The 13,858-nt window shown below is 38.4% G+C and overlaps 1 protein-coding gene across 1 annotated transcript in view; it reads left to right on the forward strand.

Moving 5' to 3' along the window:
* PEX5L (peroxisomal biogenesis factor 5 like) overlaps window positions 1-4,542 on the forward strand; it is a 220,784-nt gene extending 216,242 nt beyond the window's left edge. Inside the window, exon 14 of the mRNA XM_005892512.3 lies at window positions 3,736-4,542. Coding sequence (XP_005892574.2) covers window positions 3,736-3,940 — 205 coding nt within the window. The 3' untranslated portion in view covers window positions 3,941-4,542. The remainder of the gene's footprint in view (window positions 1-3,735) is intronic.
* Window positions 4,543-13,858: the final 9,316 nt, after the last annotated feature.

A 13,858-nucleotide genomic window follows, 5' to 3' on the forward strand; every position in this document is an offset into this window, starting at 1 on the left:
AACCACAGCTTGACTAGATGGACCTTTGTTGACAAAGTAATGTCTCTGCTTTTTAATATGCTGTCTAGGTTGGTTATAACTTTCCTTCCAAGGAGTAAGTGTCTTTTAATTTCATGGCTGCAATCGGCAGTGATTTTGGAGCCCAAAAAAATAAAGTCAGCCACTGTCTCCACTCTTTCCCCATCTATTTGCCATGAAGTGATGGGACCAGATGCCATGATCTTCATTTTCTGAATGTTGAGCTTTAAGTCAACTTTTTCACTCTCCTCTTTCACTTTCATGAAGAGGTTCTTTAGTTCTTCACTTTCTGCCATAAAGGTGGTGTCATCTGCATATCTGAGGTTATTGATATTTCTCCTGGCAATCTTGATTCCAGCTTGTGCTTCCTCCAGCCCAGCATTTCTCATGATGTCCTCTGCATATAAGGTAAATAAGCAGGGTGACAATATACAGCCTTGACGTACTCCTTTTCCTATTTGGAACCAGTCTGTTGTTCCATGTCCAGTTCTAACTTTTGCTTCCTGACCTGCATATAGGTTTCTCAAGAGGCAGGTCAGGTGGTCTGGTATTCCCATCTCTTGAAGAATTTTCCACAGTTTATAGTGATGCACACAGTCAAAGGCTTTGGCATAGTCAATAAAGCAGACATAGATGTTTTTCTGGAAGTCTCTTGCTTTTTCAGTGATCCAGCGGATGTTGGCAATTTGATCTCTGGTTCCTCTGCCTTTTCTAAAACCAGCTTGAACATCAGGAAGTTCATGGTTCATGTATTGCTGAAGCCTGGCTTGGAGAATTTTGAGCATTACTTTACTAGCATGTGAGATGAGTGCAATTGTGTGGTAGTTTGAGCATTCTTTCAAACAGCAAAGTGTTTTGACTATACTTTGTGGGTCTTTCTAGTATATGGGAAATCTTGTGAAATAATAAACATCTTGCATTTTCCTGAGAAAAAAGACCGTAAGCTTAAATGCATTCTAAAAACAAGTTTCACTTGCATTATAATTAGGTCTCCTTAGGAAGTAACAACCCTCAATAGAGATGTGGCCCAGAAAAAAGCCAAGAGCTGGTGCCAATTTGTCCATATCCCTGGTCTTGAAACTAACATCTCCCTCAAGGACGCAGGTGTCTGTGTATGGCCCTGTACCCTGTGCTGTTTCCCATCTCAGATGTTCTATAAAGACTGAAAGGCAAGCACTCTCCTCATACTGTATACAGTTGAAATAACAAGAGGAAATTGTTGGTATGAAACTGAGGCAGAGCTTAAAATGCTCACATTTTGTCAGTAGGAGATTCAAAGTAGAACTTAGACTAAAAAATCTTAACCTTTTCAAAAGTGAGGGCTGGATTGTTCAGTCACTAAGTTGTGTCCAACTCTTTGCGACCCCCTGGACCTTAGCCTGCCAGGCCCCTCTGTCCATGGGATTCTCCAGGCAAGAATACTAGAGCGGGTTGCCATTTCCTTCTCAAGGGGATCTTCCTGACCCAGGGATCAAACCCGCATCTCCTGTCCTGCAGGCAGATTCTTTACCACTGAGCCATCTGGGAAGGAGCCATTTGAAAGTGAGGACCCCATTTTAATTAAAAACATAAATCTCATCCCCTTTGATAGCAATGTTTTTATTCTTAGTAATGAGGGAAACCTACTATAAAGTGAAGAATGCTTTTAAATGAATGTGCTTTTTCTTAATCATAACATTTAAAACAATTTTAACTTATACATACATATGTGTGTGTAACATTTGGAACCGTTCATACTTGTACATGTACGATCTTCTGAGTTCCCCAAAGGCCTCTGAGTCCTTAAGCTGGGGGACAAGCTTAGACTGTCTTCATGAGAAAAACCTAGAGTTGCTTGATGAGGCCAACAGGCTAAGGCTAGACTCTTCTAGGCTGTTACCCTCCATGGCCCTCAGAGACCACTGCTACACACTGGGGCGGGAGCAGCCTGTGCAGGAGGGCATTCTAGCATCTTTCTCCCCCAGAGTCCTTACAGGCCTAGGATTATGAGAGTAAATGGAGTCATCATCATTTGAGCTGTGCCGAGGAAGCCAGAAAGTGCCTCCAAAGTAAACGTTCCTTGTGCCTCTGTTATAAATCCTCCTCTCTTGCTTGATCACAAGAAATCCAGAAGAGGGGTGATGAGAAAACACCCACTCCCTTCCATTATCCAAATTGCTACATCCAGTGCCCTTTACTTCTGGACAGATCTAACAACATGTGTGCATTTAGTCGCTCAGTTGTGTCTGACTTTTTGCGACCCCCTGGACCATAGCCCCCCAGGCTCCTCTGTCCAAGGGGATTCTCCAGACAAAAATACTGGAGTGAGTAGCCATGCCCTCCTCCAGGGGATCTTCCCAACCCAGGAATTGAACCCAGATCTCCCATATTGCAGGTGGATTCTTTACCGTCTGAGCCAAGCAGTGTCGATGCCAAATGCCTGAATCATGTACGCTGGAATCAGAAATCCAGCCATGCTTTCCTTATGGTTTCTTAGGATGCTTACCAGTGACTACCTTGTAGGACTAAATGAGATCAAAAGTGTGAAAAGCTTTTAAGAAGAGTAAAGAAGAAACAAGTTAAAGAGGCGTCATTCTTGGCAAACCGAAGAGGGCAGTTCCAGGAAGTATAGCGGGCACCCAAGCAACAGAAACAGGGTCATGGGCCACAGGAGCTAGGCCTTTGGACAGCATCTGACTAAGCGGGTCACAGACTTTTTGTTCTTGGGACCCCTTTACACTTTTAACAATTATTGAGAATCTGAAGGGGCTTTTGTTTATGTGGGTTATACCTATCATTATTTACCATATTAGAAATTGAGAAAAGTTGAAGAGATTCATTTAAAAATAATAAACCAATTACATGTTTATATAAATTATATATTTTACCAAATAAATTTCCCCCAGACAAGCTGTTTACTGAAAAGAGTGGCTTTTGCAAATTTCTTTAATATCTTGCTTATAGAAGACATTCTTACCTCTGCTTCTGCGTTCAGTCTATTGGGATATCACACATCATAAAAGTCACTGGAAAACTCCATTGTATATTCATGAGGAAATGAGAATGAAGCTGTAAAATGACATCTCAGTAGTATTATAAAAATAATTTTGACCTCACTGATCCTGAGTTCCCCAGAGCACACATGGAGAGCTGTTGACCTAACTTAATGATAGAGCTTTCACATAAATGGTTCAGCTACACCTCACAACAAGGTTCTTAAATGACTTTTATTCAGTTGGGGACACTAAGACTTAGAGAAGAAATTTGCCTAAGGCTAAATAACCAGCTGCTTTGAAACTCAGACTCAGCTGAACCCTGGCTGCCTCCAATTTTGAGAAAAGGTAAACTAATGAGAAGAGCTAAACTACGTGTTTCAGAGTAAGGTCAGATGCCTCCTCTGTTTATACAGATCATATCTGCAAAGGTATTAAGTCATCAGGCCATTCCTGGAGCAAGGGGAAAATCAAATGCATTAATGAGTTAGCAATGGTTCTAACTGTCTCACGTGACATACCTAAAACAAAGTTTACTTTCCTTCTTTCTGATTCACTATGTTTAACAATGACTTCACAAAGGAATAGTGAGAGAATCAGAAAGCTGTTCACCTCATGATCCAAAACGCCAAAGAGGTGGTTTTGGATGTTAGACCAAGATGATAATTCATTTTTATCTTACTTCTAAGTTGGCTAACTCTGAAATCTGTTGAATTTTTAAATGTCTGTTTTTTTATCCTCTTAGAGAAGCGGTCAGCAATTTTCTCACTGCTCTCAGTTTGCAAAGAAAGAGCAGGAATCAGCAGCAGGTCCCTCATCCGGCAATCTCTGGGAATATCTGGGCTGCCCTTAGAATTGCCCTTTCTCTGATGGACCAGCCGGAACTCTTCCAGGCGGCTAATCTCGGTGACCTGGATGTCCTCCTAAGAGCTTTCAACTTGGATCCTTGAAGGAAAAGGGGGGAAAAACCCTTCACCTGTGTAACTGTACTGAGAAATGCAAAACTATTTTATTATGAATTCCAAAAAAAAGGATAAAAACAGATGTTCAAAAGGCCATGGTGATATAACCCAAGGGAATTCCCACAGACAATGCCCAGTCTCTGTTCAAATACAAAAAGCACAAAACGTTGCATAGAGTCAAGTTTGGGCTCGAAAGAACGGAGAGACACAAGACAAAACCAAGATAAAGTGACCGTGTTTGAATACGCTTCACAAGCCATGAGCACAGTGCAGGTATGTTCCTTGGGGTTTTTCCAAGTGTCCACTTGCAGCTGATGACACATCTAAGGAACTTGCTCATGGGCACCTGGAGAAAGCAGTGCCTTGGGTCAGGAAATTCTGTTTCTGAACTGTCCTCTGAAATTCCCCCCTTTTACCAGGTTGAATATAGTCTGGGCCAAGGTGCATGCACACATATTAACTCTTGACTGAAAAGAGGCATTGCTTAAACACGTTCCAATTTTAAGTTTTACTGTAGCCCTTTGATTTCAGAGAGGGAGCTTTGCCGGCAAAAGCAGTTTTTGCACTAGAAATTTTTGCTCTTCCCAATCAAAACTTTTCTGGGATTGTATATATGCACTTTACTATCTTATTTATGCCTTGCTGGAGTTTTGTTTTGTTGCTCCAATTTTTAACTTGGGGGTGAAAGATTTGAGAACTCAGCCTTGTTAGATTAACGGACCAAATAAAAATTCCTGAAAACAGTTTTTCATAGCATAGGGTTTTGAAGGAGTGTTTTTTCTTAAAGCAGATAAGACATAGGTGTAAATATGTCAAACACAGATCTTATTCACATGCTTTTCTGGGACTCTGTATGAACGTAAGCAAAAGATAAGATAGCATTCACAAATTCTCTACAGAAAGTTTGATGATGATGTGATTTCTATTGAGTTAACATTAACTTGCTTAAATGTCATATTTTCCTTGCTTTCTAACTGCCATTCACAGTTAATGTTCCTTTTAAACTGTTAATATTTTAAATAGTATTTCTTGAGTGATAAATACATCCTTCCCTTAAAATTATGTGTATTCTTAGTTCCATAATAATCTGCCCTGCTCACCCTTTTGCATTCTAAATAATAGTAGATCAGTGTCTTTGAGCTGAACGTCAGTGGTTTAATATGAAAGATGCATGCGTGGCTTTCACTTTGAACATGTATCAAGCATCAGGAATTTTCTGCTGGCAGTAGTGTTTTATGTAATTGGCTATAGTCCACTCAGTTCTTCAGAGTGTTTTGTGCCTGTTAGGGCTTTGGTGATTATTTGGAAAGACGTCATTTTTTAAAGATTTAGAAAAATTGTTTGCAAAATGCTAACCAAAATATAAATTCACTGATGTCCAATTTGAGTAATTTGTCCTGGTTAAGTGGCCCTTTTCATCTTCACTGTGTCTCTGTCCTTCTTCTAGAATCTTCCCCAAAGCAATCCAAGCCCATCTTTTTTCCTCATGTTCTTTGGTTACTAATCAGATCAGATCAGATACATTCATGATTATAGTTACCACAAAAAAAAAAAAAACAACCACCAGCATTTGGTTCAAGAATTTAATTGACTAGGGAGTTAGCTTCTGCTGGAAGATGAGAGAGGAAATGTACCCACATGCTAAGACATCAAACTCTTGAGGTACAGGTAGAAATGCTCTCTTCTGTTATGTCGGAAGTCTCCAGGGTAGGAAGGGATCCCAAGGACACACGAAACCATAAGCACTTGAGGCTTCCACATATCATAACCTAGCCTAGTTTATAAAGATAAAGAGTTGCGGGCCTGTGGTGGTGCCAGACTTTTATCTTCATGTCAAAGCCTACCTGGGCTAGGTGATGCCTCCATCTGGCCAGCAAGAGACAGAGGCACTAGGGCATTCACTGTTGGGCAGGAGTCCCAACCCAGGGTTGGCCTCCTTCCCTGCAGTCTGAGAAGCAAAACAGAGCTCAGTAATACTTTCTAAAGAATACCTGGTATTCTGTAGAGTTTTAGAATCTTAGAAACTCGGCCTGGAATGGACTCTTGGCGCCAAACTCCAGTCCGTGACAGATGCCTGCTTGAGTATCCCTGATGGAGTAGCATCCATTCTGTGCATGCTTATCCTCTCAATCCCTGTGCATCACTGGTCAGCTGACTTGCATCCATCATAGACCATTAGGACAAACTTTACAGGTGTTCTATTTATGAAGTCATTCTATACTTTCAATAGTCAACTGAACTTGCAATAAAGATAGGCTGTTTTCTTAGCCTTGCTGGCGCTACCTGCATGAAATCGGTAACAAAGCCTGAAAACAGGGTAAACGTGGGATATTTTGATTTTTGATTTTTCCTATGTGGTGGCAGATTTTGCAGCCCAAGTTTTATTTTGTTTTTGGAATACAAAGTAACTTCAAAGAGTTGTGTTAGAGGACACAAAGTTTTTCAATATTTTTAATTGACATAGTTGATTTGCAATGTTGTTAGTTTCTGCTATACAGCAAAGTGATTGTTATACATGTATATAAGTTCTTTTTGTATTCTTTGCCATTATGGTTTACCACAGGTTATTAAATATATTTCCCTATGCTATACAGTAGGACCTTGTTGTTTATGCATTCTATATATAATATTTTGCATCTGCTAACCTAATTCATCCCTCCCCCACCCCTCTTGCTGCTGCTGCTAAGTCACTTCAGTCGTGTCCAACTCTGTGCGACCCCATCGACGGCAGCCCACCAGGCTCCCCCGTCCCTGGGATTCTCCAGGCAAGAACACTGGAGTGGGTTGCCATTTCCTTCTCCAAAGCATGAAAGTGAAAAGTGAAAGTGAAGTCACTCAGTTGTGTCCGACTCTTAGTGACCCCATGGACTGTAGCCTACCAGGCTCTGTCCATGGGATTTTCCAGGCAAGAGTACTGGAGTGGGTTGCCATTGCCTTCTCCGACCCCTCTTACCCCTTGGCAACCACAAATCTGATCTCCCTATGTAGGTCTGTTTCTGGTATGTAGATATGTTCATTTGTGTCATATTTTCTTTCAACTTTTTATAAAACTATTCATTGTATATTGGAGTATAGTTGATTACCAGTGTTACAGTTTCAGGTGTATACAAGGGTGATTCAGTTAAATATACACATGTATCTATTCTTTTTCAAACTCTTTTCCCATTTAGGTTGTTACATAATATTGAGAAGAGTTCCCTGTGCTATACAGTGGGCCCCTATTGGTTATCCATGGTAAATACAGCAGTGTGTACATCAGTCCCAAACTCTCTAATTATTCCATCCCCCCACCTTGTATCATATTTTAGATTCCACATATAATAGATTTATTTCTCATTTTTACTTATTTCACTTCATCTCTATATCCATGTGTGTTGCTGCAAATGGCATTATTTCATTCTTTTTTATTGTTGCATAGTATTCCACTATATATATGCACATCTTTTAAAAAAATATTGGAGTATAGTTGCTTTGCAATGTTGTTAGTTTCTACTGTACAGCAAGGTGAATCAGCTATATATATACACATATATCCCCTCTTTTTTCAATTTCCTTCCTACTTAGGTCACCACAGAGCATTTAGTAGAGTTCCTGAGCTATACAGCAGGTTCTCATTAGTTATCTATTTTATACATAGTATAATCGTTGCATATATGTCAATTCCAATCTTCCAATTCATCCCACCCCCACTTTCCCCTTTGGTATCCATACACTTGTTCTCTGCATCTGTGTCTCTGCCTCTGTTTCTGCTTTGTAAATAAGATTGTCTATACCAATTTTTTCAGATCCCACATATATACATTAATATATGATACTTGTTTTTCTCTTTCTTACTTCACTCTCTTAAGTCCATCTAGGTCTTCACAAATGACCCAATTTCATTCTTTTCGTGGCTAAGTAATATTCCATATATATATGTGTGTGTATGTGTGCACGTGCACCACGTCTTCTTTATTCATTCCTCTGTTGATGGATGTTTAAGTTGTTTCCATGTCTTGGCTATTGTGAATGGTGCTGCTATGAACATAGGGGTGCATGTATCTTTTTGAATTATAGTTTTTTCCAGATATATGCCCAGGAGTACTGGATTGCTGGATCATATGGTAACTATTTTTAGTGTTTTGAGAAACCTCCGTACCATTATCCATAGTTACTATACCAACTTACATTCCCACCAACAGTGTAGTAGGCCTCCCTTTTCTCCACACCTTCTCCAGCATTTGTTATTTGTAGATTTCTTAAATGATGGCCATTCTAACCTGTGTGAAGTTGTATTCATTATAGTTTTGAATTTATCTAATGATTAGCAATGTTGAGCATCTTTTCATGTGCCTCTTGGTCATTTGGGTGTCATCTTTGAAGAAACATCTATTTAGATTTTCTGCTCACTTTCCATCTGGGTTGTTTTTTAATTGTTGAGTTGTATGAGCTGTTTCTATATCTTGGAAATTAAACCCATGTTGGTCACATCACTTGCAAATATTTTCTCTCAGCCTGTAGGTTTTTTCTGTTTGTTTGTGGTTTCCTTTGCTATGCAAAAGCTTATAAGTTTGATTAGAACCCATCTGTTAATTTTTGCTTTTATTTCTACTGCCATGGGAGAATGACATAAAGTATTGCTATAATTTATGTTAGAGAATGTTTTACCTATGTTCTCTTCTAGGAGTTTTATGTTATGTCTTACTTATATTTAAGCCATTTTGAGTTTATTTGTGCATGGTGAGAGGATGTGTTCTGATTTCATTGATTTTTACATGCAGCAGCCCAGCTTTCCCAACAATACTTGTTGGAGTCTTTTTTCTGTTTTACATTCTTGCCTCCTTTGTTGAAGATTAATTAACTGTAGGTGTGCGGGTTTATTTCTGGGCTCTCTGTTCTGTTCCATTGATCCCTATGTCTGTTTTTGTTCTAGTACCATGATGTTTTGATTACTCTAGCTTTGTAGTATCATCTGAAGTCTGGGAGGGTTATGCCTCCTGGCTTTGTTCTTTTTCCTGAGTATGCTTTGGCAACTCTGAGTCTTTTATGGCTCCATATAAATCTTAGGATTATTTATTCTAGTTCTATGAATAATGTCATGGGTAATTTGATAGGGATTGAATTTAAATCAAATTTAATTAAATTTGATTAATCACATTAAATTTGTAGATTGCTTTGGGTAGTATGGCCATTTTAACAATATTGATTCTTCTAATCCAAGAGCATAGAATATCTTCCTTTAGTGATACATCTTAAACATTTTATTGGAGTATATGGTTGATTTACAATGCTGAGTTAGTTTCAAGTGTACAGCATAGTGATTCAGTTATATATATATTGTTGTTCATTTGCTAAGTCATGTCCGACTCTTTGTGACCCCATGAGATGTAGCCTGCCAGGCTCCTCTGTCTGTGGGATTTCCCTGACAAGAATACTGGAGTGGGTTGCCTATATATATATGTGTATATATATATATACACATATATATGTATGTATATACCAATTTCACAATATATATAATACACACACTCATTCTTTTCCAGATTCTTTTCCCATATAACATTACAAAATATTGAGTAGAGTTCCCTGTACAATCCAGTAGGTCCTTGTTGGTTATTTTACATTGTGTGTTTTAATTATAAACTCCTAATTTGTCCTTCCTGACATGTTTCCCTCTTTGGTAACCATAAACTTATTTTCAAAATATGTGAGTCTGTTTAATAAATAAGTTTGTTTATATGATGATACTTTTTTAACAAAATTAAGTAAAAACAGTTGCTGGAAAGCAAGTGAAAGTTTATAGAAATCAGAGCACCAAAAATTTTAAGTAGCAACATTTCAGATCAGTGTTTATTGTATACACCTATTTTTTAACTGTTGACACATTTAAGGCAGAACTGATTTTTGCATCTTATCTTCATGACTAAAATTGTCACTCAAATTTCTCTTTCCATTTGAAAAGATAGGTGTTTTGGGTTACCTTCTGAGGTACTCTAGGAAGGCTTTGAGTACATTTTTGGGGGGTTGCTGAGTAATAAATAGCCTAAGATCTCTTAGAATGGTAATATTTTACTAGAATGACCACTCCATTTCATAAATGTGACTTTCAAGAACCAGTTTCACTAGTAAATAGGATGAAAATGCAGAGATGGCCAGTGATCACTGCTGAATTTCAAAATGTTATAACTGTGTCTGCTGAGCCATTTCCATGTGCTCCTGTACCTTCCCAGTGAGGCAGAGGAGGAGTAGAGAAAAGGAGAGATAAGAGGCTTATCACATTGAGCCATCATTCCTTTTGCTTTCTCCCACTCAATCCCCATGACTCCTTGAAAAAAAGGCAGATCTTATCCACCAGGAAATATTTAGTAGAAAACTGAGGTGTGCTTTCTCAGCCAATCTGTGTTCCAAATAGAACGGCAAATTTGTGACAGTTAACTGGGTTGGAATGTCCAGGACCCACTCACTTTCAATTTTATGCGGCTTTCCTCTTTCTTTAACATAATAGTTCTGTCTCTGTTATTAAAGAGAACTGCTTAATTCTCTTTTATGGGAACTACTATGTTAAATCTTAGGTCTATGTCTAGTCATTAATATAAGTCTTTCTAGTATATTTGTGCTATACAAGCAAGACTTGAATACAACTGTAGTTAGTCCTACTTATTAACAGGAGCTCCCAAACTCTGTACCATAAACTTTGTGAGTGCCTCAGAAACAGAAAAAGCAAAATGATCATTTTGTGTCCCTCATTTGTCCCTGAATCAGTTGCACAAAACTGGACTGTACGTTGTTGCTATGGTGGTGGTTTTTATTGCTCGAAATGCTTCTAGAAGCATTCTAGTAACAGGGTGTTTTGAAGGCTTCGTTTGTGTGCCATCTTCTTGAGGCCTCCTGTTTTAGGAATTATTATACATGCACATGCATGGTTTCAACTTTGTAAAAGTAATTTCAAATGTATTCCCTCGCCAGATTTTACTGCACAATTTCCTTATTTCAGTATTTATAGAACTGGTTGAAAATAAACTGTTTGAACTAAGAAGTAGATAGATCTATATATTTTTTAAGAGTGTTTGTAGCTATCTGAACTCTGGCATAAGGTTTGTAAAAAGGCAGTTTTTAAAAAGTAAAACATATAACCTCAGGTACCAAGATAACGCATGCATTAGTACTTGCAAAGTCTGCCTACTCGAATATTAACCAAAGCATGCAAGATAACTTTACTGAATGTAAATTTACCCTGTGCATGATTAAGTCTCATAGGTTAGCTTATCTTTCCTTGCTTCTGAACAAGGGAGCATTTTCATGAACTTTGTGTTCCACGAGTTTTTCTACCTTTAGTATCCTATCCTTGAGGTGGTTCTCATGCTATTACACCAAACTTTAGAGATTCACACAGCTGGTTTATGCAGTGCAGTGTTGCAGCCAGCGCCAAACTAATGCTGTAAGGAAACCAGATATTTAGACATCCAAACAGTTTTTAAAAAGCAGTTGAGGTACAATAGACCCAAAACAAAATCCACATGTCTGAATGCTACTAAACAAAAAGCATATTGATTGCCTCAGCACAGTTCTGAGTTAAGAGTGCATTTCAAGTTTTTTCTAAGTTAGAAATGCTGACATTCTTAATAAGGTGGGGAGGTCAGGGTAATGTCAGGCGTGTGAAAACCGTCATAAGGCAAAGTGGACACAGGGTCTTAATTTCCACAAAGGTCACACATAGTGAGTGGGGCATCTATCACACCACTGTCCTCACCACAGCCCTGTTCGTATGGTAAGTGAGCTACTTGGGGCCACATCCCTTAAGAAACTGGACATGGTCAATCTGTGTAAACACACTGACATTCAAGGTTGATGAGGTGACTTCATAGTCACTCAGAACCAACTCTAAAGTCTTCTCACTGACTTTCTGTGACGCTTGCTTTAAGGAAAATTAAGGACAAAGAGACCAGAAGTGGAGGGGGCAAAGCTCAGTCAGACAATAGCGGTATCCTACGTTAGTGCCAGCTTGGTCACCACTTCATATCCCCGTACATCCCCACACACGTGCAGGTGAGCTCCAAGACCACTGTGTGGAAGCATTAAACAGTTAAGAGGAGGGAAAAAACCCAGAAAACTAAAGTGTGTGACTTCACAAACTCTCCTCGCATGTGGTACTTTGCCTTGAATAAAGTTTCCACTACCTGCACCCTCTGCAGAAATACCAAAATAGCACACTCTGGAGGTCAGTCCCCCAGTCTCAGAACTGTTTTCTTAGGACTGCTCTCCAACACAGAACTCTTGTTGTAGAGCGTCACAGCAAAACCTGACAGGCTTATTGGAACGCTTTCAGAAACCTGCACTCAAAATAATAAGATGGAAAATAAAGAATGAGGCAGTTTACTTACCATAAAATGTGGGGTTTTCTTTCTTAGAGAAGGAAGTGGAAGGTATATACACATTCACTGGGGTAGTTTGGCCTTTTCACTGAGATATATAAAAATACCACAAAGGAACTGTGCTACATGAGAAAGATGTTCATGATTGAACATGTTACCAGTAGATAAAAGAAAGAGCAAACCTAAATTTTACTATTTTCAATTCCCCCCACATCATCTAACCCAAACCCTCTGCAATTTTCATTTCCCAACTTTGTTTACATTTGTTGAAAATAAACCTGAAACTTTTTACAAACTATAACAAGCATTTATTAACTATTTAGAAAAGATGTTTCTATATATTTTGTATATCTATGAATATTGCATATCTAATCTAAAATACTGAGACAAATTCTTCTGTGATGCTTCCTTATCATGCTCAATTATGTTTAAAATCTTGGGATTTCATTTTTAACCTCAATAGATAACAGAAAAAAATTAACCTTAAATGTTTACATTGAGCTTTTAAATTAAAACCAACCCAAATTAAGTGACCTATAGTAAATTAATGGCAGTAGGGGTGGGGGCGTTAAATTTATTGGCATACTACATGACAATGTATCTGTATATTTAATGAAATATTACATATCATAGCACAACTCTGCTGGGTATTAAGACTTCATCTTAGTATTTCCCTGCATTGCTCTTTGAAATAAAATTACTACCATAAAAATCTCTTATCATATTGATTGATGTGTTTAATTTACTCTGTTGGCTTATAATTTGCAAAGTACCAAGATTAAGGTAGTATTTTTGTACTTACTGGAAGCATGCCTTCCCCTTTTTCACATTATTAAATTGTATTTATATTTGTGCAATTTTAAACTATGTTTTCAAATAAACTTTGTCTGTGGCTTCAAGGTCTTTTCAAATATCTTTCAAAATGGGATACAGGGATCAGAATTGCTTCAAATCAAACAATCCAATTTGTACTCCTGGTTAAAAGGTCTTTTTATTCAATATCACTATGATTTTGCATGAGTTATCTGGAAATCAGGAATGCATTTTTAGATAAAAAACAAAACTTTAAAATCCTCCTCCTTTCTTAAAGTCTAAAATATTAACCTGAAACTGGGTTTTGGTGGATTTTTCTGTTTGTTTTTTTTTTTAATAAAAGTATTAAAATATATTTGTTTTAGGGTCTTTTTCTTTTTTGGTCAAATCTTTGTTCTTCCCTGGTGGCTCAGAGGTTAAAGCATCTGCCTGCAATGCGGGAGACCTGGGTTCGATCCCTGGGTCGGGAAGATCCCCTGGAGAAGGAAATAGCAACCCACTCCAGTATTCTTGCCTGGAGAATCCCATGGAGAGAGGAGCCTGGTGGGCTACAGTCCACGGGGTTGCAAAGAGTCGGACACGACTGAGTGACTTCACTTTCACTTTGAGCACCTACTAAGTACAGGTCCTGTTCTAGAGCAGGACAGTGGTAAGTAACTCAAATCAAACCTTTGAAGAGCTTGGACATCCACAAGTACTTTTAATAGATGAGAATGCTGCAAAGTGCTAAAAGAACAAGGTA

The sequence above is a fragment of the Bos mutus genome, chromosome 1, assembly GCF_027580195.1.
Source record: "Bos mutus isolate GX-2022 chromosome 1, NWIPB_WYAK_1.1, whole genome shotgun sequence".
In the NCBI taxonomy this organism is placed as follows: Eukaryota; Metazoa; Chordata; class Mammalia; order Artiodactyla; family Bovidae; genus Bos; species Bos mutus.